The following is a 22961-nucleotide window of genomic DNA, read 5'->3' on the forward strand; positions in this document are numbered from 1 at the left end:
CGCTGCTTTTTGTGTTGTATGTTATTTGTGGTTTACAGGACTGACTGATCCTGATTATATAGCAGCAGCATTAGAACAGCGACCCAATTGCGCCCGATCCTAACCCTGGTTACCTTTTTCTTGTTTCCTCCATGGCGGCTGGAGAGTGATGATATGATCACTGTGTTGCACACACCCATTGCTAGACTCTCTCCGCTGCGCCAGGCAGTGTGGTTGGCATGGAGGGAGAGGCGCGAGTGTGAATGAATACTGTTATAAGCTTTTATTTATAGCAGCGGCCTGTTATAATATTGCAGAAGGTACAATCACAACGTTATAACGTGTTAATGCTGTGACAAGTATTACAGTCTATGATGTACTGACATTTGCCCCCCGCACACCCATACAGGTCACTCTCTGTAATACTCCAGTATCATATTATCCTTTACTCTCTGTCACACAGGCTCACCGCGGACACATAGCGTGGCGCCCCCCATCTACAGGAATGGTCACTCCTGTGATATAGGATGCAGCGTCTGAAGCCAAAAAAGCGATCATTCGGGCCACTTCATCCACAGTTCCGGGTCGCCCCAGGGCGTGTGTGTTTTGGGTGTTCTTCAGATACTGAGAGGGTGAGAAGAAAGATCACAGTGAAGCGACGGATGTAAATTCAGATTGCTAGGACATTTCATATATTATCAGTTAATATTAATCATTGAGGGGTTAATTCCTAGATCTACCACCGAGGGTAGGACTGGCCCACAAGTGTACAGGGGAAATCGCCAGTGCGCCCCACTGCCTGACGGCCTCACTCCCTCCTCTAGGGGTCAGTAACTTGGTGGAGCAGTATTATGAATGAACGCAAGTGCTTGCTTTGTTTCTGTGGAAACTACATGAAGATAGGCCCCCTGACAATTAAAGTGGGTGGGCCTGACACATACATGTCTCCGTCTATATAAAGAGGCCCTCCTTTACTGTTCATGTCCTCTCTAATGGCTAATTCCATCTATTGCGACTGGCTACACCATTCCCTGGTGGGCCCATGACGACCCAGTCCAAAACTGCTACCACATAATGGCCCTCATTCCGAGTTGTTCGCTCGTTAGCTGCTTTTAGCAGCATTGCACACGCTAAGCCGCCGCCCTCTGGGAGTGAATCTTAGCTTAGCAGAATAGCGAACGAAAGATTAGCAAAATAGTGAAAAGAAAATTCTTAGCAGTTTCTGAGTAGCTCGAGACTTACTCCTACACTGCGATCAGTTCAGTCCTTTTCGTTCCTGGTTTGACGTCACAAACACACCCAGCGTTCGCCCAGCCACTCCCCCGTTTCTCCAGCCACTCCCACGTTTTTCCCCGAAACGTCAGCGTTTATCCAAACACTCCCATAAAACGTCCAGTTTCTGCCCAGAAACACCTACTTCCTGTTAATCACATTACGATCAGCAGAACGATGAAAAAACCTCGTAATGCCGTGAGTAAAATACCAAACTTTTTAGCAAATTTACTTGGCGCAGCCACAGTGCGAACATTGTGCATGCGCAGTTTGCGGAAAATCGCACCGAAGCGAAGTAAAATAACGAGCGAACAACTCGGAATGAGGGCCAATATCTCCATCTACAGGTACACCAAGAGATACTGTACCTCAGATTCAGTCTGCGCGGTTTATCTCAATGTAACATTAAGGAGGCCGATTCAATGTAACGCAAATTTCCATAAAATTGCTTAAAGACGGTTAAAGACCCAGAGGCACAACGTTTTCCTATTCAATTAGAAATCTGCCTTAATGTGACACGGGTCTCAATCAGAGTTGACACAGATTGTTGTTTGCATCTCCAGGTTAGGTAAAAAGTAAAAATGATGGAACACGGTTCCCTGGGTCTCTCCTAGCAACGAATAATGACGAGGTTTTTATATACAGTAGTAAATATGGTCAATACACACGTCATTTTTCAGGTGACATGTATGTTGGGTGTTGTATTGATGGAAAACGGGTTAATAATCTAGGACATACATATGTATTACTGCAAAAAGGGATTTTTGAGCTTGCAGATGGGAGTTGCAGGTGTTTTTTTTTTTTTTTTTGCCATACCTGTATATATATATATATATATATATATACACACACTTAAAAATCACTATAGAGACACTCTACTGTACCACAAAACACTCTAAACACATTTTATTTGCAGAACCACTTTGCTGGCTTTAATTATTGCAAGCGTTTTGAAATGTTGCAAAAACCAACACCATGTAACCACTTCCAGTACATGACATATAGCCACCAGCAGCCTCCTACACTGTCCTGCTGATTTCTGACTTTTAGGGATAATTACCCCACGCACATTACATAGGTCGCACACTGCAGAATTAACTTGCAAGATCTTCATCTTGCAGTTCCCAGCTGAATTGGATGCTGGTCATTTGCCGTTACTAGCAAAGGCGCAGATTCCGTGGGTACTCCCGTGCCCGAGCACCCACGGAACCAGCCGTTGCCACAGTAGTTATCGCTAGCCGCCGCCCGCAGCCCCCGCAGTGAATTGAGACACGCTGGGGGCAGCGGAAGCGCTTCCGTACAGTGCACAGGGCAGAGCGAGAGCTGGGCTGGGCCTAGGTACTTTTCAAGGGGTGTGGCCTAATCACAGGAGGTGTGGTCATTTACCCTTAGAAAAAAAATACTGAAATAAATAGTATTTTAAGTACCTCCATGGCCACACTGCACCCCAGAACACAGCAGAGTGTGCTGGGATGAGGAGAAGAGCTGCTGCTGCCCGGTAAGGGGGAGGAGGCCCTCACTGGGCCCCTCCATCAGAGCTGGGCCCGGGTAATTTGTACCCCCCCCCCCTCTCGGCACCACTAACAGTGCAGTGTGAGAAACCCCACCAATAATGGCCGCCACCAAGATGGAGACAGACGCTAGAGATCACATTTGACCTGTAGCGCCTGTCTCCCCGGCGGCGGACATTTTAAGGTATTATTTTACACTGCAGTGTACGGAAGCGTTTCCACAGCCCCCAGTGCGCCTCAATCCACTGCTGGGGCTGCACAGGCTAGCAGTATATTTAGTGATGCCAGAAGCCACCCTCCCATACTTTGCTGGACCGCTGGCAACGCGCAGGAAATCACTGGTAACACAAAGGAGACCCCTTGCAATGCATAGAAGACCCCTGGCAAGACGCATGACATACCTGGCAACGTGCATGAAACCCTTGGCAATAAGCATGAGACCCCTGACAACAGGCAGGTAATTTAAAAGTAATTAGAAGCCTTACTGTGTGGCATCATTTGTAAGAGGCATTATTGTGTGTGGGGCATAAAATGGTGTCAGGGTCATAACTGTGTGTGGCATAATATGTAATTGATGTTACAGTGTGTGGCATAATGCATAAAGGGGCATTATGGTGTGTGGCATAATGTGTCATGGGCATTACGGTGTGGCATAATGTGTAATGGGCATTACGGTGTGTGGCATAATGTGTAATGGGCATTATGGTGTGTGGCATAATGTGTAATGGGCATTACGGTGTGTGGCATAATGTGTAATGGGCATTAGTCACTGCTGCGGCCGCCCGTTCATTCCCGCTGCCGCCTCCCGCCGAGCATCCACCAACAAAAACACAAATCGGCACCTATGGCTACTATTGTGCATACAGCAGTGCACTGCCTACGCACGCACGGTCTATAGGATTGCATGGGTGCATACGCTCCTGCGAATGGGTCTCACGCAGGTGTGGCTAGTCACAGTCGCTATGCGGCCACAAGTATGGGAAGGTGGCGGCAGCCGCCTCTGTACACTGCTAAAGATTAAGATTTATCAGTAGACAACTTATTACAGGATTAGGTGGTATGCAAAACTTAGTAATCCAATAAAGGGATGGCCATACCGGTGTATAAATAATTTACTATACCTGCGCATATTGCTCCTCATTCAGACCGGCTCGTCTGTGGATGTCGGTTATAATCACCCCCGGACTGCGAGATACAGACAGAATCACAACATGACAGGTAAGTAGGCCGGAGATATAACATAAGTACTGTATATATTGTCTGGACAAATACTATAATACAGCAGCCATATGCGGTTATGTGCCGGCGCTCAGGAGACCGCCAGGTACAATACAGACACTGGGATTCCGACCCTTGAATATCCTGCCAGTCGGCATGCCGACCAACAGGGACTATTCCCACTCGTGGGTGTCCACCACACTCATAGAGTGGGAACAGAACCTGTGGCAAGCGCAGTGAGCCCGCAAGGGGTTTCATTGCACTCCCCCATCCCCCACCCTCGGCCATCTAACTGCCGGGATCCCGGCGTCGGTATTGTGAGAGTCGGTCTCCTGACAATCAGCTATGTGACCACATGTGATAACTGACTGTATCAGGGTTTATGTATGGGGTATGAATATATATGCAGTCATTTATGGTCCGCTTTTTTTTTTTTTTTTTTTTTTATTTAATTAAGAGCTCACAAATAAATCAGTTTTGATTTAATGATGTAAATAGTAATAAGGAAAAGGGAAATTATCCTGTAGGGAATGATCCTGCCAGTTGCAGAGGTGACAGGGTACAGGGAAGGGCACTGCGCCATTCCACCCTTTGCTGGTAACAGAGGAGAATGTGGCAACGCTTGCTGGTTACAGATTTCTGTCACTCCCCCACGTTGGTTCAGGATACCCCCTCTTCCTTCCATAGGGCTAGAACCCTAACCTTACAGTGCTGGGGGGGGGCACTTTGCAGAGGAGAGGAACCCTTTCTTTTTCCTGATGTTGTCTAGTTAATATAATGAGCCTCAATCAGACCATCCTGGGGTCTGCTCCCTTTGATTCGGGGACACCCCATATTTCAGGACCCCACAGCATTTTGTCAGTCAACACAACATCTCTGAGGTTTTAATATAAATTTTTATAACCACGCTGGGAAATACCTATGTCTTCAAAGATTGGTGCGTTAGGCTTTTCAACTGCGCATGCGTCTAAGCTGCTAAAAAGTTGCACGTCACAAGATTCCCGCAGCATGCACCCGCAGAGACACAGTTGTGATAGAGACGCATGGGAAACAAAGCATCTTGGAAACGTGCTGGACATTCCTGTGCAGTGACTATTCAGACACGCATAGACGGCACATTTTATGGGTGTATTATATGAACGTCGCAGACGTATTGCAGAACTGGTTACGATCCCCTCCACCTTATCGCTCACACTGGACGCCATACTCTGACGGAGAGTCTGCACATAGCATGGGGCAGTTGTAAGTTTACACAGTGTGATCGATGGTTGTGCTTGAAGATGCATCAAGAGGTGTTTCCGCATCTGAAGTTGCACAAAGTGTCTGGGCTCTGGCACAAGCACAACCGTAGACTGGTGAAGGGATTATTCTATCATTAGCACAAAGTTGCAGATGGGACTATGACAAAGGACACGAGCAGTTGCAGCTGCGGCGTGTGGCTCCGAATCATTTCTGTCCCCTCCTGTTAATAGCACTCACTGAGTAGACTGACAGAGTTCCCTGCGACTGCTCATGTGCAAATATACAAAGTGCGTTTCTGGCTGACACATGGCAGTCCTGACTGCGGAGCGTGTCCCCGATCCCCGGTCACTCTCCCCCATTCCTGCACACTGACCCTGAGCACTGAATGAAATGGCACCTGGAATCACCAGGGAGGGACTTAAAACCAAAAGCCGACGGTTCGGTACTTAAATCTGAGTTCCGACGCACGGGAAGCTCCAAATCAGAACTTGGTTCGATGCGGATCCCCTAAATTTGGGTGAGTTTGGACTTTTAAAAAAACAAATCGATCATCCCTATCTGAATCTAATTGAGCGTATACACATGACACTCTGGAACAATGCCGGAGAAAGCGCTTTCCCCCACAATCACCCAGGCGACAGTGACTTGGTTATGGAAAATGGTGCTATATCCCTACTGTACATTCCCTAGCATGGACTGACTGAATGACCACTGTCTATAGGCCACACCGGCTGCACAAAAGTCATTTATATATAAGTATTGCCGTTTCTGGGAGTGCAGCATGTACGGGCGTGGAGGTGGGGGGGTTGGTGCAGAGGCCTTTCCTGCATTCACCATAATCTAAGAGCAGGGTATTGGTTATGAACCAGGGCTTCACTGTCCAGGTGCAGACCCCCAGAGATGGTCAGAAGGGTGTAACATGGGTCCACAGACTGGATCACCATACCCTCTATATTATACTAGGGAACCCACTTCCTATATTGCGACTTTCTAGGAATAAATCAATGCAACCAACGTTCTTAATGTTACTGACCAGACAGCGTTGACGCGGACCTGCTTACTCGCCAGCTCTAAGAAGAAACAAAGACACATTGTGTAAGTGGAGTGTAGCACGTCACCATCATGGACCTATAGTACACTGAGGCCGACATACCGAGAGCTGCACATCTGGTCAGCTGGTCCACCGCAGACTTGGACATGCAATAGGCCAGGACCCCGGGGAACTGAAAGACAAAGATAGAACCTTACATCTAGGACAGTGGTTCCCATCCGCAGTCTTCAAGTACCCCCAACAGTTCATGTTTTCCAGGTCTCCTCACAGGACTGCAAGTGAAATAATTTGCTCCACCTGTGGGTCTTTTAAAATGTGTCAGTGAGTAATGACTACACCTGTTCCACTGCTAGGTGACCTGGAAAACATGAACTGTTGGGGTTACTTGAGGACCGAGGATGGAAACCACTGATCTAGGAGAAGAACATCAGATGGAAGGAGACATCAGGATAAGAGATCGCTACAGCTAGGAGATGCCGCTGTGATTGCAGAGCGGAGAACAGAGCGACCTACTGAGTAGCAGCTGCAATGCAGAGAACGTGATAAATGCAAACAATGCACAGAAAATAAAATTCAACCTTGACCCTCATTGTACTAATATGTACTAATTAAGAAAACCCACATTGGATTAACGAATTGTCCGCAATATACGGTTTCCATATCTGATGTCTGTATTTTTATTATGTCAGCCATTTGTTATTCACTGTGATTGTGGAATACTTTTATATAAATAAATGTAAAAAAATATTTTAAGTGAATTGTGGTCAAATCCTGGAAGATATCATTGGGTCTAGCTCCCTTAGACAGTTATATATATATATATATATATATATACACACACATATATATATACACACACACACACACACACACACACACACACACAGTGTGCATATATATATATATATATATATATATACACACACACACATATACATATAGATAGATAGATAGATAGATAGATAGATAGATAGATAGATAGATAGATAGATAGATAGATAGATAGATAGATAGATAGATATGATAGATAGATATGATATGGTATGGGTATTTCCACGTCTGCAACGTAATTGCTCATGGTGATCCTTTAGATCCCTCACAAAGGTTTTTATTGAAGCTCATGAGTTAAAAAATGTGGGTGTAAAAATGTTCCGCTAAGACGAGGACGTGCTGCGGGGCTGGGAAGAGGGATGATGGTGCCTGCTCTATCCGTAGAGTGTTTGTTTAGGCTGCACCTCTAATTACTGCATGGTTGTACAATTCTGTAAACAGGAGACCATTAACGAAATCATTATAATTGCTATATAAATAAAGAACGAGACAGTGTCTCCTTTCATTCTGCGCTACGTGTACTCTAAGATATATAATATATTATAATTGTCAAATAACTTGTCGCTCTCAAACTGAGGTAGAACTGCAAGCCCCAGCATGACCTTCACTGGTTGAGCATTGGGAAGAAGAGATGTCGCTCTCTGCCCTGTGAGGGCCTCAGTCAGAGGCAGACGTATTATTGGATGCCTAGGCGTCTTTTTGTCATGTGTTTCCTTTTTCAGGGCAAATTGCACTTGAGGCTCCCAATGAAAGGCAACTGCGGCGGGGGGGGCGCAGATATATTAAGCCTGGATAAGTGATTAAGCAGTGATAAGTGCAAGGTGATAACACACCAGCCAATCAGCTCCTAACTGTCAATTTACATATTGGAGCTGACTGGCTGGTGCGTTATCACCTTGCACTTATCACTGGTTTATCACTTCTCCAGGCTTATTACATCTGCCACAGGTTTTGAAGCGGTTGTACAGACGCACAGTGCAGTAAAGTCGTGTTCCGGGTGTTCTGATGCGCGGCATACAGGTGCTTGTGCATCTTTACAGAGAGACATGATTGCTGCAATGCATCTTAGTCAGATCCCCTATGCGGCAATAGGAGAATGCCAGGGTCCTACAGGCGCTGACGTTTCATATACGCCTGTGTCAGTCGCTGTCCTGGTACAGAAGGAGGGTTCCCATATGAGTGACTGCTCCGTGCCTCGCTGCTCATATCATAAGGCGGAATCTGACGCTTTATGCCAATTCATTTGCAGCAAAATTACTAATCTAGTTTCCCTTTGTATGCACCAACAATATGAATATGATGTAATATTATAAGTCATCATTGTAAAGACTTCCTTGAAAATAATTAGGATACAGGGCCTGGTTCAGCATGGATCGCAAAAGCAAAATCTCTCTCTAATGGGCAAAACCATGTGTGCTGCAGTTGGGGCAGATGTAACATGTGCAGAGAGAGTTAGATTTGGGTGGGTTATATTGTTTCTGTGCAGGGTAAATACTGGCTGCTTTATTTTTACACTGCAATTTAGATTTCAGTTTGAACACACCCCACCCAAATCTACTCTCTCTGCACATGTTACATCTGCCCCACCAGCAGTGCACATGGTTTTGCCCAACTGCTAACAAATCTGCTGCTGTGATCAGGTCTGAAAGAGGCTCATTGTGCCTCCCCTGTACAAAACCCTTTGTTATTATTACCTTTCTTTTGTTACCTGAATGACGCTGTGTGGAGTCTCAATAATATTTATTCCAGGTTATCCATAGCAGAGGAAATGTTCCCCACTAGCGTCTACTCAGCTGCTAACCGTAAAGGAGCATACACACTTGCTGAGCAAGTGAACGGCGTCGCTCATTTTCACCCTTCCTAAGCGACGTTGTTTACTTTCTCGGCAAGTGTGCCGGTGGCGGCGACGAGTGATCGACGGTCCCGCTGGTCGTTAATGTCCCTCGCTGTCGGCCGTGCATGCAGCTCAATTTGGACGGTCGGCTGAGAGCTGCCTGCACGGCCTGGCGTAATGTCACTGAGCTATATGGTCATCATATCGCTCAGTGTGTACGCACTGCCGCCGACCGCCCGGCCCGGGAGGGGAAACACTAGGAAACATCGCTCAGAGAGCACATCGCCTAGTGTGTACCCACCGTAAGTTTCTAGAATGTTCTAGATAAATGATAGTTAAAAGCTGATTGGGTGCTATGGGCAACTTATCCACGTGTCCACTTCTCCACTCCTTAGAGGTATCGAAACATCTCCCCCTTCATAGTTATACCCCTTAAAGTACCTAGGCTTGCTGTACTGTCCCCTTACTCTGAGTTACACAGGTTCTCTGTACTCCAGGAGTGTCCCGGTTTAACGGGATATTATGTCAAGCCTACTCTTACCCAACAGTGAGGTGAGATGACCCGGCACTGGGTCACTTCAAATATAGAAAAAAGACATGGCGCAACGGGGTGGGCGCACAGTGAGCAAGCGGTAGTCAGCAGAGTGAGGTAACCCGGCATCTGCAGGGTCCAGGAACCTCCCGAGATAAAACAATGGGTTAAAAAGATCTATCACAACTTTGGTACGCATTGCTTAAATGTGCTCACTGTATTACGGACACTGGGCCTAATTCAGACCTGATCGCACGCTAGCTACTTTTTGCAGCGCTGCGATCAGATATTCGCCGCCTACAGGGGAGTGTATTGTAGCTGTGCAAGTGTGCGATCACCTGTGCAGCCGAGCGGTACAAAAAAGTTTTGTGCAGTTTCTGAGTAGCTCTGACCTTACTGAGCCGCTGCGATCACTTCAGCCTGTCCGGTCCCGGAATTGACGTCAGACACCCGCCCTGCAAACGCTTGGACACGCCTGCGTTTTTCCAGACACTCCCAGAAAACGGTCAGTTGCCACCCACAAACGCCCTCTTCCTGTCACTCTCCTTGCGATCAGCCGTGCAAAAGGATTCTTCGTAAAACCCATCGCACAGCAGTGATCTGCTTTGTACCCGTGCGACGCGCCTGCGCACTCCGCTGCATGCGCAGTTCTGAGCTGATCGCAGCGCAGCGAATAAACCTAGCGTGCGATCAGGTCTGAATAACTCCCACTGAAAAGAGGACGAAACCACTGGTGAGGAGGCAGATGATTGGCCGGTGTCAGTAATGGGGATGTCTAGAGAGACTGCAGCCTCCTCTGCTCTTCTCCATTCTGGAATGGACCAAACAGAGCCAGCATGTTACTGGAGAGGAAAGTATCATTGTACCCCATTTATATCTTTCCAGCATGTGACTAAAATGTGTTTACTGTATTTCCCCGAAGCAATTTCAACAGCTCGTTACGGAGATGAAATTTACTCACAGATCTCTGCCCGGCAACGCTGGACACATTCACGATGCTCCCTCTGGTCTGGATGAGATGAGGCACGGCCAGGTGAGTGAGGTGGAACAGGGCCCTGGAAGGCAACAGACTGATGAGGCACTTCACAGGCAGCGATAGATAGATAGATAGATAGATAGATAGATAGATAGATAGATAGATAGATAGATAGATAGATAGATAGATAGATAGATAGATAATGAGACAGAGAAGGAAAAGTTTCACGCTTACAAAATGATACATACACTAATAGGAGGTATTTGGCACAATATATTTATAAAAAAAATTACGGTATGTGTATATGGAAATATAATAAATAAGACCAATAAAATAATACACATACTGTATGCTTAAAACAACCTGATGACATGACAGAAGAAAGCATATAAACAGGGTCGGACTGGCCCACAGGGGTACCAGGGAAACCACCGGTAGGCCCCACTGCCTGAGGGCCCACTCCTTCCTCTAGGGATCAGGTTCCAGACTGTGCACTTGTATTATAGATGGTAGATATGTTGCATTACACTGCACTAGACTATTGTGTATTTCAAGCCTGTGTGGAGGCTGGCCACACCCCCTTTGTAGACTAGCCACACCCCTAAGTATGGGCCCCTATAACTGCATCCCCCCGGTGGGCCCTTCATGCCCCAGTCTGACACTGCATATAAAGATGTCATATTTATGTGCGAGCAAATAGAAAAACGCAATACAGCATATATAGGTCACACAGGAAGAATCCGGCAGCCTCAGTGTTTGGGACTGCTGGAACATACAGAATAACAGAGGTCTCTTCCACAAGGTCTCTATACAGTTCTCCAGCTTCTTCTCCATCACTGGCATCAGTATATGATTCACAGACACTCTCACCCTATCTGCCAGAAGAGAATGGCACCCCGACTCCCTGCTTCCGCACAAGCACCAGATACAGTGCAGATAACCGATTATTTTGTGCATAGTAGAGGGTGCTAAAATAGCAGATAGTAATATAGACGCCCCATATTTTAGATCATCCTCTTGCGGGGGAAGTTATGACAAGTTATGTGAATGTGACTTATACATTTTAAGAGCAAGTTATGGGAGGTCCCCGGATTACTTTGCCAATCAACCAATCAGCAGGGCCTCAGATGACCTCACCAAACGTGTGATACTCTGCTAATAAAAAGTATGGACACCTATTGCTGTTGGTTGAACGGAGGGATCCCTGTCGAATGGGAGTTCTAACCTGTAGACTCTACATTTCCTTACCGTCCCCTCTGGACAGAATTAGCTGCGTGTTAAGGCTGTACATTTAATCCTAATTTTATGTTCAATTTGCTTAAATATATATATATATATATATATATATATATCCACAGATTGTCCTGCACTCTCATCAATTCAAAGTTATTAGTATGCGGGTGCTCCTAATGACCGTATATGGCCACTAATATACCGCAACAACCACCGAAATGGAAGGTGCACTCTCGCCAAAATCAGTCTCTGGAATCATCGATTGTGTCAACTTTGTTTAATCAGGTTCAAGGGTGATGCCGATAACATTCGACGTTTCAGTCCATGTGTGGACCTTTATCAAGATAGGCACTTCACAACATCTAAATTATAAACAATTAAAAACAATAAAAATCAATGGGCCTAATTCCAAGTTGATCGCAAGCAGGATTTTTGTTAGCAATTGGGCAAAACCATGTGCACTGCATGGGAGGCAGATGTAACATGTGCAGAGAGAGTTAGATTTGGGTGGGGTGTGTTCAATCTGCAATCTAATTTGCAGTGTAAAAATAAAGCAGCCAGTATTTACCCTGCACAGAAACAAAATAACCCACCCAAATCTAACTCTCTCTGCACATGTTATATCTGCCCCCCTGCAGTGCACATGGTTTTGCCCAATTGCTATCAAAAAACCTGCTGCGATCAACTTGGAATTACACCCTATATCACATAATTAACCAAATCACCTACTCCAACACCACCAGTGCCTCCCAGGCCCTTGTGACAGACGGTAATGGCTAAGAAATACAAAAGTGAAATGCTATAACATTGATTATACATAAGGTCCACCTGCTAGTGTAATCAGGGAAACATCCACCTCACCGCTCACCTCAGAGAAAGATAATTATACCAATAATGGCAGTACGCCTAATTAATTACCTGTATATAACACTACATCAAAAAAGTGGCCCGGTTAGATACTCCAAAAATGTATTTATTTAAGGGATTAGAACAGGAAGTGCCAATTAAGGTTGCACACAGGCACTAAAAAAACTAGTAAAACAACTAAGAAGGGTAATCTCAAACTCTAAATGTCACATGGGGCTGTATAGACAGAGGCGCATAAGTATGGACTAAAAGAGAAGCGCTACGATCGTGTATGAGGTGAGTAATGGAAACAAAGTAAAAAATACCTTAAGGGGAATTAAAGTAAGCGAAGTCCACTACAAATAAATGTGGAGATGTAATAATGACACTGGTTAGTGCCATATAATCCCGCTATACCGGAAATGACGTCATACCTCAATAGGCGCACAAGAGGTGAATAAAGCTGTCAATCATAAAGGGAATCCCAATAGGAGAAAGATTTATACTGTAAACAAATTGTAAAAAAGAACATTACCTAGGAGGGCAGTATAACCAAAAACCACTCCAGCCTAGTTAATAATTAATCAAAATGCTCAGGTCAACTGCCATAAAAATAAATGCAAATAACAATGTAAATGTTAATACAGGACATTTAGTGCTAATAGAACAACAGTGAATCTGATATATAGGCTGGAGGGGTGATTGGCCAGTTGCCCTCCTTACGTTCTGTCAAGGACCTGGGTTGACTCCGGGATTACAAACAAAACATATATACAAACAAAAATCAAACATAAAGTACTAGGTCTATATAAGAAATTTGAGAATACAGTAATGCCATACATTAAACCTTAAAGTCAGTAAAGAATACTAGCATTTGTACATTAAGGCTATTCGATACAGGTGTATCGAATATAGGGTACCATCCAAAAACAGTGGAAAGTACCATCACACACAGTTGTAAAGAGAATGTACACCTGTCCAAGACACTAATGAATGCCCTTATAAAAAGATATTAAGAGGATTGGCCTCATTGAGGCCCCTAGGGCTACCGTATTAAGTTTATGTATCCAGAAACTTTCCCTTTGCTTAAGGAGTAATGTACGGTCTCCACCAGCTTGGGGTGGAGGAACCCAATCAATGAGCTGGCATTTCAGAGCAGCTACTTGATGTCTTGCCGACACAAAGTGTCGTGCCACCGGTTTGTCTGAAAGGCCAGAAAGTAAAGCCGTGTGGATGGACGACCGGTGGTTGGCCATCCGATCACAGAATGGACGTGTTGTCAGTCCGACGTAACAGAGTCCACATGGACATTTTAAAAGATAAATGACATAATCCAAACGACAATGACGATGAAACTTGATGGGGATTTTTCTCCCTGTGTGAGGGTGATATAGAACAGGGCCAGTTATCATTGATCTGCATGTAGTGCATCCCCCACAAGAAAAGCTCCCAGGTTTAGCCTGCATCAGATGAATATTAGACTTTGTCTGTCCGGGGAATAAAGTTGGCCTCATCAGAAGTTGTTTAAGATTAGCTCCCCGTTTGTACGCCACCATTGGGGCTGGTACCCTAGTAAAGGGCAAGTTATTGTCAGATGCTAGTATTGGCCAATGTTTCCGAAGCGCCTTTCTAGTTACATCAGAGGAACCATCAAATTGGGTAGAAAAAAATCATCAGTTTCTCACGCGTAGTACTTTTGGCCTGCTGTCCATTAAAGATACTATTTGCTTTATGTAGACACCGGGCGAGTACCTGTTTAGAGTACCCTCGTTCCAAAAAACGGGTGGTTATTACAGAACATTGTTGGTCTCTGAGTGTTGAGGTGGAATTAATCCTCATTGCTCTCAGATACTGGTAAACCTTCTTTGAGTGCCGGAGGATGGTGACTACTCGCATGTAAAGTCAAGTTGCGATCTGTCAACTTACGAAACAGGGTGGTGTCTAAACGGTTTCCCGTTTTAATGATACTTACATCCAGAAAATTAATGGTAGTAGCTGACACAGAGTAGGTAAATCTAATGAGACTATCCAGTGAGTTGAGCTGATCCACCATATCGGTAAATTCAAGTTCAGTACCCTCCCAAAGCAGAAAAATGTCATCTATGAATTGTTTAAAAAAAAGAAAATTTTATGCCCGTATCTGGGCAACAAGTATGTATTCTCGTAATGTGTCATAAACAGGTTATATATATATATATATATATATATATATATATATAGGCATCACCGGGGGAGGTTTGATTTAGGCACTAAGGGGGAGGGTTAGGCAGCAGGGAAGGAGAGGTTAAGTTCAGGCCCCACCTGGGCAATGTTAGGCTGCAGTAATTTAGGGTTCGGGGGTAGGGGAGAGGGGGTAACATACTAAACTCGCTCCTGTCGGGATTTCAAACATTGCGATGCCTTCATAGGTATTGTGACCTCTGGCGTCTAATCCGTCAGTCAATCATACTACACCCGCTGAAACAGTAGGCATACAACGATACTGTGTGGATGTCTGTATTGCTGAGCCCATGCAATTGGGGGATATTAATAATACATTATTATAGATTGCCGAAGCAGAGAGTGTTATCCCAGACTTCATGGATGCGGATATGGCTAAGCCATGTGCGCTTCGTATATACAGGTGTGTTGGGCCCGTGACTCCCCATTTCTTTATTATTTACGGTAGACACAGGTGGTGGCAGTCGAATGTGTTAAATTACTGCGCCCTGATTACTGCGCCCTGCAGTGCCCATCCGAAAAAGTCAGAGATAACGTGAGGTCACCCCCCTCTAACCTCCACCTCTTTCATATTTAATGATCTCCCCCCCCACCAATTATATCTTTAATGATCTTATCTTTCCCTCACCCTTTATAAAGTACATTTAATTATTTAACGCCCTGATACCTTTACCGCTGACTGACGTATGCTGACTGGCAGGGGGCTGCGTTCAGCTCAGTCCTCCCAGAGGGTGTGGTATGCGTGACCGGCAGTCAGGAGAACGCCGAGCAGCATACCTCCGCTGGGATCCCGGCAGCGTAATGCCAGCAGGGGGGGGGGGGGGGCACTCACGGGCTCGGTGGCGACAGAGTTCTATTCCCACTCTGAGTGTAGTGGACACCCACAAGTGGAAATAGTCCATGTTGGTTGGCATGCTGACCCTTGGGATTGTGAGGGGGCAGGATGAAGGGGGAGGTCATGTGACAGTCGGTCTCCTGATCCTCTTGGGGGATTGGACGACATGACATCTCATCCGCCCGTGTCAGTTACACAGCGCCATCTACTGGCCACCACAGGTGGAGGAGTGGTGCGAGCAAGTGGGTACAGAGAAACAGGTGGAGGCATAGGGGACGATTCTACTTCTCTCCAGGCCCCACTACTGCTGCTGGCGAACAAACCTGGAAGCAAGCAGAATTGTTATTGGATAGCATCGCCGGAGCTGGATCAGAGCAGCTGCTGCTGGGAGGGGCCCCCTGAAAGAGGGGGGGCCTGGGGGTACTCCCCATTAATCCGGCATTTGGGGAGTAATTGAACAAAATGCATACTATACACCAAACAAATTCTATAATCAAATAGGAGGGAGTTCCTGATGAAGGTGTTGATTGTTCCACACTGAAACGCGTTGAGTCACCACCTGGGTCAACAAAGCCCATTTTGGAAACCACATATTGGACGCTCTGGGGAGGTGATTCAGATCTGATTGTAGATGTGCTAAATTAAGCACACCTATGATCATCTTCCCTGACATGCGGAGGGACGCCCAGCACAGGCCTAGTCAGCCTCGCATGTCAGGGTCGACCCCCCACCCCCACCACCATGCACAAGTACAAAAGCATCGCACGACGGCGATGCTTTTGTACTTTAGGAGTAACTCCCAGCCAGCGCAGCACCTGCTCATAGCTGCCTGGGCCACAGCAGCTGCATCTTACGTCACGCAGCCGCCGCGGCCCACCCACCCCCCCAACGGTCCAGCCATGCCTGTGTTGCCCAGCCCGGAGGCAATCGCAATGCTAAGACAGCCGTCGGCTGTCTGGCATGCGCCGGTGCACTGCAGCGCCGGCGCAGTTCAGACCCGATTGCTTCTGTGCGAAAACGCACAGCAGCAATCGGGTCTGAATGACCCCCTGGATCCAGACCAGCTTTAAAACTTGGTAGAAAAACATCAGAATCCCAGGATACACCATTTTGCCTGCTCATATGAGGAGCTCTCAAAAGCGGGAACATACGGACCGCAGACACCTGACTGGGTGATATCATCCCCAATTGCTGGGCGATATACCGGACCTATACACATTGCTAATTCTCTATCTCCATCTAATCTTCTATCATACATCAGAATATGTGTGAAGCACTAAGGGCCTAATCCAGACCTGATCACTCCTCTGTGAATTTGCTTATGTTTGCGATCAGATAGTCACCGCCAGCCAAAGTGAAAATCCGCCCCGTGCAAGTCTGCGTACACTGTGCGAAAATCTGTGCAAACGCCGGTCAGCTGCAAATCCATTCACAACTCACTCACCATCCAATGATTTTCCAGTCTGTGCGCAGCCCAGGACTTACTCCTACAGTGCGATAGAATCAGGGTGATCGGGGCCGGAGCTGACGTCACACACCCGCCCTGAAAACACTTGGGAACGCCTGCGTTGTTCCTGACACTCCCAGAAATGTCCAGTTACCCCCCCCCCCCTAAATGCTATCAATCAGCCTGCGTTCACCTAGCGATCAAAAAATTCACTGGATTCTTTTGCAGTTTGGCCTCGCGCCTGCGCATTGCGATCCGTACACATGCACAGTCGGTCGATAATCGGCCGCCTTGCGATCAGGTGTGAATTATCCCCTAAGTTTGTTTTGCCTAAGACTCAGACCGGTCTCTTCTAATATCAGAGCTTGCCAATAATATATTATACATCTGTGTCCTTTATATACCTGCCAATGAATACAGCAACTATAATGCATGCATTGACCCCTAAACCAGTATCTCTGTGTCTTTTACCCAAGACGTCCTCTGATGGCGGCTTGTGAGGGAAAACACAGATTCTTCTGTGAAGCTGCAATATAAGCAGTTACCAGCAGTGGGGAGGTAAATACAGGATATGCATTGCTAGTGCTACACATTGAGACCTGATGGATATTTCTACGTTGACCTCTCAGAACGTTGAAACAAAGTATTATTTCTACACTACGTGTTCTGTACAAAGGGGGTAATTCCAAGTTGATCGCAGCAGGATTTTTGATAGCAATTGGGCAAAACCATGTGCACTGCAGGGGAGGCAGATATAACATGTGCAGAGAGAGTTAGATTTGGGTGGGGTGTGTTCAATCTGCAATCTAATTTGCAGTGTAAAAATAAAGCAGCCAGTATTTACCCTGCACAGAAACAAAATAACCCACCCAAATCTTACTCTCTCTACACGTTATATCTGCCTCCCCTGCAGTGCACATGGTTTTGCCCAATTGCTATCAAAAATCCTGCTGCGATCAACTTGGAATTACCCCCAAAGTTAAGAATTAACGATTTGGATTTCTTAACATAAGACTTTGGGGTTTAACAGTATGGAGAATATACTAAAAATAAATAATACTAACAAGGTTTTCTTATACTGTTTTTTGCCTTATGCATGAGAATTAAATGTTTTAATATTATATTAAAGATATTCTGCTATGAGCCAATATTTTATACTAGTTTAGTTATATGTCTATATACACTGGCCCGTGTGTTATTGTAACTTTTTATATATATTGAATTCATAAATTCCGACAACCAGCACATTTTTATAAAAGGCGTCACAAGGGGGCAAACATACAATTTCCATATAACAGGAGATAAATCAGAGGTATTCAGCAGCTCAGTCCTCCATAATGGAAAAGACAAAGGATCGTGATAAACTTCGTAACGTAGAAAACAGGGGTGAATGCCAGACACAAGTTCATTGCTGAAAACCATTACACATGGTCTCCGGCTGTAGGGAAAGCTATGAAACGTGCGAGCCTCGGGCACTGTCAGGGCCACTCAGCATGCCTGAGATACTGCAGATTCCTGTCTGATGTCAGACATGGGGACAGAGTTACCTGGCGGCTGTGTACATGACAACCCCCATAGATCAGCCAGGGGAAACCACATCACTTATATATTAGTTCAGTTCAACTCAATTATCACACTGCACAGCGACCCGTGTCGCCCCGGCAATATACCAGGCTGGTACCAATGCGGTGTGGAAGGGCTATTACTAAGGTATGTCAGCCGCAGCATCTTACAATGGGGGTGATTCCGAGTTGTTCGCTCGCTAGCTGCTTTTAGCAGCATTGCACACGCTAAGCCGCCGCCCTCTGGGAGTGTATCTTAGCTTAGCAGAATTGCGAATGAAAGATTAGCAGAATTGCCAATAGAAATTTCTTAGCAGTTTCTGAGTAGCTCGAGACTTACTCCTACACTGCGATCAGCTCAGCCCGTTTAGTTCCTGGTTTGACGTCACAAACACACCCAGCGTTCGCCCAGCCACTCCCCCGTTTCTCCAGACACTCCCGCGTTTTTCCCTGACACGCCTGCATTTTTCCGCACACTCCCAGGAAACGGCCAGTTTCCGCCCAGAAACACCCACTTCCTGTCAATCACACTCCGATCACTTCAACGATGAAAATTCTTCGTTCTGCCGTGAGTAAATTTACTAAGTTTTGAGCTAAAATACTTAGCGCATGCGCACTGCGTACCATGCGCATTTTTGCATTAATCGCTCCGTTGCGAAAATCGGCAACGAGCGAACAACTCGGAATGACCCCTAATATTCAGATTAAGGAGATACAATGTACAAATAGGAGAAATATTAAAAAGGTAGAAGAATAAAACAAAGTAATGGTGAATTAAAATAAATAGGTGGTGGTGGGTGGTGGGGGAGTGAAGTTTAAGATCCCCGGAGAGAGTGCGCAGAGAGTCAGCGATAGCCAGCGGCCCGCGTTACTTGGGTTCACATTTTTATTCAAATGTATTTTGTTTCATGATGATGCAAGCTTCTAGTATAGGGGGTCATTCTTACCAGTTCGCTCGCTGACATACGGAGCGGACTAGTCCTGTGCTGGGCGTTCCCCCGCATGTCAGGGAACATGATCGTAGCTGTGCTAAATTTAGCACAGCTACGATCAACTCGGAATAACCCCCATAGATCCTTTTATATAATCTCTGCATCAGCGGTTTTCAGACGCATCTGCCCTCTAGAAATCACAGCCAGATTCCAGCGGCAATCACCCTAATAAGCACCTTTTTGATAAATTTTTTGGAGAAAAAAAAATCGGAAATGAAGTAAATTGTGCCGGTCACCCAGTTACTTGCAGCTGCGCTCCGATTGTCTACATGTGTTATGACTGGCAGACACCAGCTCTGTATTTGCCTATCACTTTGACCATAAATAATTTAGTTTGAAGCCTAGGCCACCAACCCGAGTCACCCCTGGAAGAGCCTCACGTCACCCCAGGGAGCCTAGGCACACAGTGTGAGAAGAACTGCTTTAGTAACATTGTCGCTGTTATGATGTCATCCCTTATAAGTTAATGAGGATATCGGAGATACCTGCTGTGATTCCGTCTTATTAGTAGGATACATTACTCAATTACAATAGCGGATCTTGCTATGGGCACACAGAATTTTTGCCCGGGGCCCCACCTTCTGGAGGGTGCCACCGCCATCCAGAGGGTGCCCCCGCATGGCAAGATCCGCTACTGTTGGTCAGTGCCCCCTGGTCCCCCCCACTGCGAAGAAAACTAGACGCTACCCGTCTAGTTTCCCTTCATGGAGAGGACCTTTGCTGTGAGTGATGATGTCATCGCGCACCGCACGGCATTGTGGGACCGGCACATAGAAGCTAGGGGTCATAACTGACCTCTAGTGTCTATGCTGTGCTATGGGAGAGACGTCATGACGTCTCTCCCATAGATCCGAGGAGCGGCGCCAGCGGAGGTCAGCAGCGGTCGGGAATCAGGAGCGGGGATGGCGAGTATTCATTTATTTTTTTTGTAAGCGGCACTTCTCAACTGGGGGTACAACTCTCCTGGGGGCACAACTCTACAGGGGGCACAAATGGAGGCACAACTCTACAGGGGGCATAACTGACCATGCCCCTGTATGAAGCCACGCCCCTATTTTCGCCCGGTGCGCCACAAGGGGTAGAACTGGCACTGCTTAATTACTTAAGCCAGTGACTAGAGCTTTCGGTGGATATTCTGCATAAATACGCCCCTGTATGTGTCCAATTCTTACACTTGTAAAACGGGTTCAGCTGTTCTGTGGTAGAATCAGATTTACAGCGGATTCTATAACGTGTGTGGTCTGTGTGACAGGAAGCTACAGTATACAGATACAGTATAGGTGCTAGATTGTCTGAGAGGAACCCAGCTTACTGCCTGATGTATCTCCCGTAGCAACGTGCTTGGTATGTTATACTGCGGAGGCAGCTTTATCACGTGACATGCCAGAAGTGGAACGTTACATTGTTGTATACAGGGACGGTTTTAGGTGCGGGCTAGCAAGGCCTCTGCCAGGGGGCCCTGTGGCAGCCCTTGCCATCTGATTTGCCTGCGGCCCCCTGCTGCCAAGCACAGCGCTGTCCCGGCCCTGAGACTCCGTGTATTCAGACATCGGCATACACAGCAGGGGAGCGGGAGGGTACCACTGCACTGACCAGCGGGCGCACGGAGAATGGCTGCCAGGCTCCATACCACTACAAAGCACATGGAGAAACGCCGCCCGGCTATATACCAACTATTGGGGCAGATGTATTAAGTATGGAGAAGTGATAAAGCAGTGATAAGTGGAAGGTGATAACGCACCAGCCAATCTGTCATTTTTCAAACCTGTAATGATTGGCTCCTGCGTTATCACCTTCCACGGGTTCAGTAGACTTCCTGATGGATGCGCTGCCGGCGGTCATTATACCGACAACGCCGGTATCCCGTCCATCAGAATCCAAACAGTCCCGTCTAAAGTAGCCCAACCCTCCTCTGCCCTCTACCTTAACCCTTACTTACAGTTGCCTAAACCTAACCCTCCCCAAGGGAGCCTAACCCTCCCTTCCCCGCTGCCTAAACCTAACCCTTTCCAAGGGTGCCTAACCCTCCCTTCCCCGCTGCCTAAACCTAACCCTCCCCAAGGGTGCCTAACCCTCCCTTCCCCACTGCCTAAACCTAACCCTCCCCAAGGGTGCCTAACCCTCCCTTCCCCGCTGCCTAAACCTAACCCTCCCCAAGGGTGCCTAACCCTCCCTTCCCCGCTGCCTAAACCTAACCCTCCCCATGGGTGCCTAACCCTCCCTTCCCCGCTGCCTAAACCTAACCCTCCCCAAGGGTGCCTAACCCTCCCTTCCCCGCTGCCTAAACCTAACCCTTCCCAAGGATGCCTAACCCTCCCTTCCCCGCTGCCTAAACCTAACCCTCCCCAAGGGTGCCTAACCCTCCCTTCCCCGCTGCCTAAACCTAACCCTCCCCAAGGGTGCCTAACCCTCCCTTCCCCGCTGCCTAAACCTAACCCTCCCCAAGGGTGGCTAACCCTCCCTTCCCCGCTGCCTAAACCTAACCCTTCCCAAGGATGCCTAACCCTCCCTTCCCCGCTGCCTAAACCTAACCCTCCCCAAGGGTGCCTAACCCTCCCTTCCCCGCTGCCTAAACCTAACCCTTCCCAAGGATGCCTAACCCTCCCTTCCCCGCTGCCTAAACCTAACCCTCCCCAAGGGTGCCTAACCCTCCCTTCCCCGCTGCCTAAACCTAACCCTCCCCAAGGGTGCCTAACCCTCCCTTCCGCGCTGCCTAAACCTAACCCTCCCCAAGGGTGCCTAACCCTCCCTTCCCCGCTGCCTAAGCCTAACCCTCCCCAAGGGTGCCTAAACCTCCCTTCCCCGCTGCCTAAACCTAACCCTCCCCAAGGGTGCCTAACCCTCCCTTCCCCGCTGCCTAAACCTAACCCTCCCAAGGGTGCCTAACCCTCCCTTCCCCACTGCCTAAACCTAACCCTCCCCAAGGGTGCCTAACCCTCCCTTCCCCACTGCCTAAACCTAACCCTCCCCAAGGATGCCTAACCCTCCCTTCCCCGCTGCCTAAACCTAACCCTCCCCAAGGGTGCCTAATCCTCCCTTCCCCGCTGCCTAAACCCAACCCTCCCCAAGGGTGCCTAACCCTCCCTTCCCCGCTACCTAAACCTAACCCTCCCCAAGGGTGCCTAACCCTCCCTTCCCCGCTGCCTAAACCTAACCCTCCCCAAGGGTGCCTAACCCTCCCTTCCCCGCTGCCTAAACCTAACCCTCCCCAAGGGTGCCTAACCCTCCCTTCCCCGCTGCCTAAACCTAACCCTCCCCAAGGGTGCCTAACCCTCCCTTCCCCACTGCCTAAACCTAACCCTCCCCAAGGGTGTCTAACCCTCCCTTCCCCGCTGCTGTATTCAGTACCTGCTGCTAGATGACACAGATTAGGGAGTGAG

At 47.3% G+C, this 22961-nt stretch overlaps 1 protein-coding gene across 1 annotated transcript in view; it reads right to left on the reverse strand.

Moving 5' to 3' along the window:
- Positions 1-247: 247 nt before the first annotated feature.
- LOC134945655 (3-oxoacyl-[acyl-carrier-protein] reductase FabG-like) overlaps positions 248-22961 on the reverse strand; it is a 50550-nt gene continuing 27836 nt past the window's right edge. Inside the window, exons 4-8 of the mRNA XM_063935093.1 lie at positions 10432-10525; positions 6376-6445; positions 6256-6292; positions 3884-3947; positions 248-603 (exon numbers count right to left, since the gene is read on the reverse strand). Of these exons, the coding sequence (XP_063791163.1) occupies positions 445-603; positions 3884-3947; positions 6256-6292; positions 6376-6445; positions 10432-10525 (424 nt within the window). The 3' untranslated portion in view covers positions 248-444. The remainder of the gene's footprint in view (positions 604-3883; positions 3948-6255; positions 6293-6375; positions 6446-10431; positions 10526-22961) is intronic.

Source organism: Pseudophryne corroboree, chromosome 7 (assembly GCF_028390025.1).
Source record: "Pseudophryne corroboree isolate aPseCor3 chromosome 7, aPseCor3.hap2, whole genome shotgun sequence".
Lineage (NCBI taxonomy): Eukaryota > Metazoa > Chordata > Amphibia > Anura > Myobatrachidae > Pseudophryne > Pseudophryne corroboree.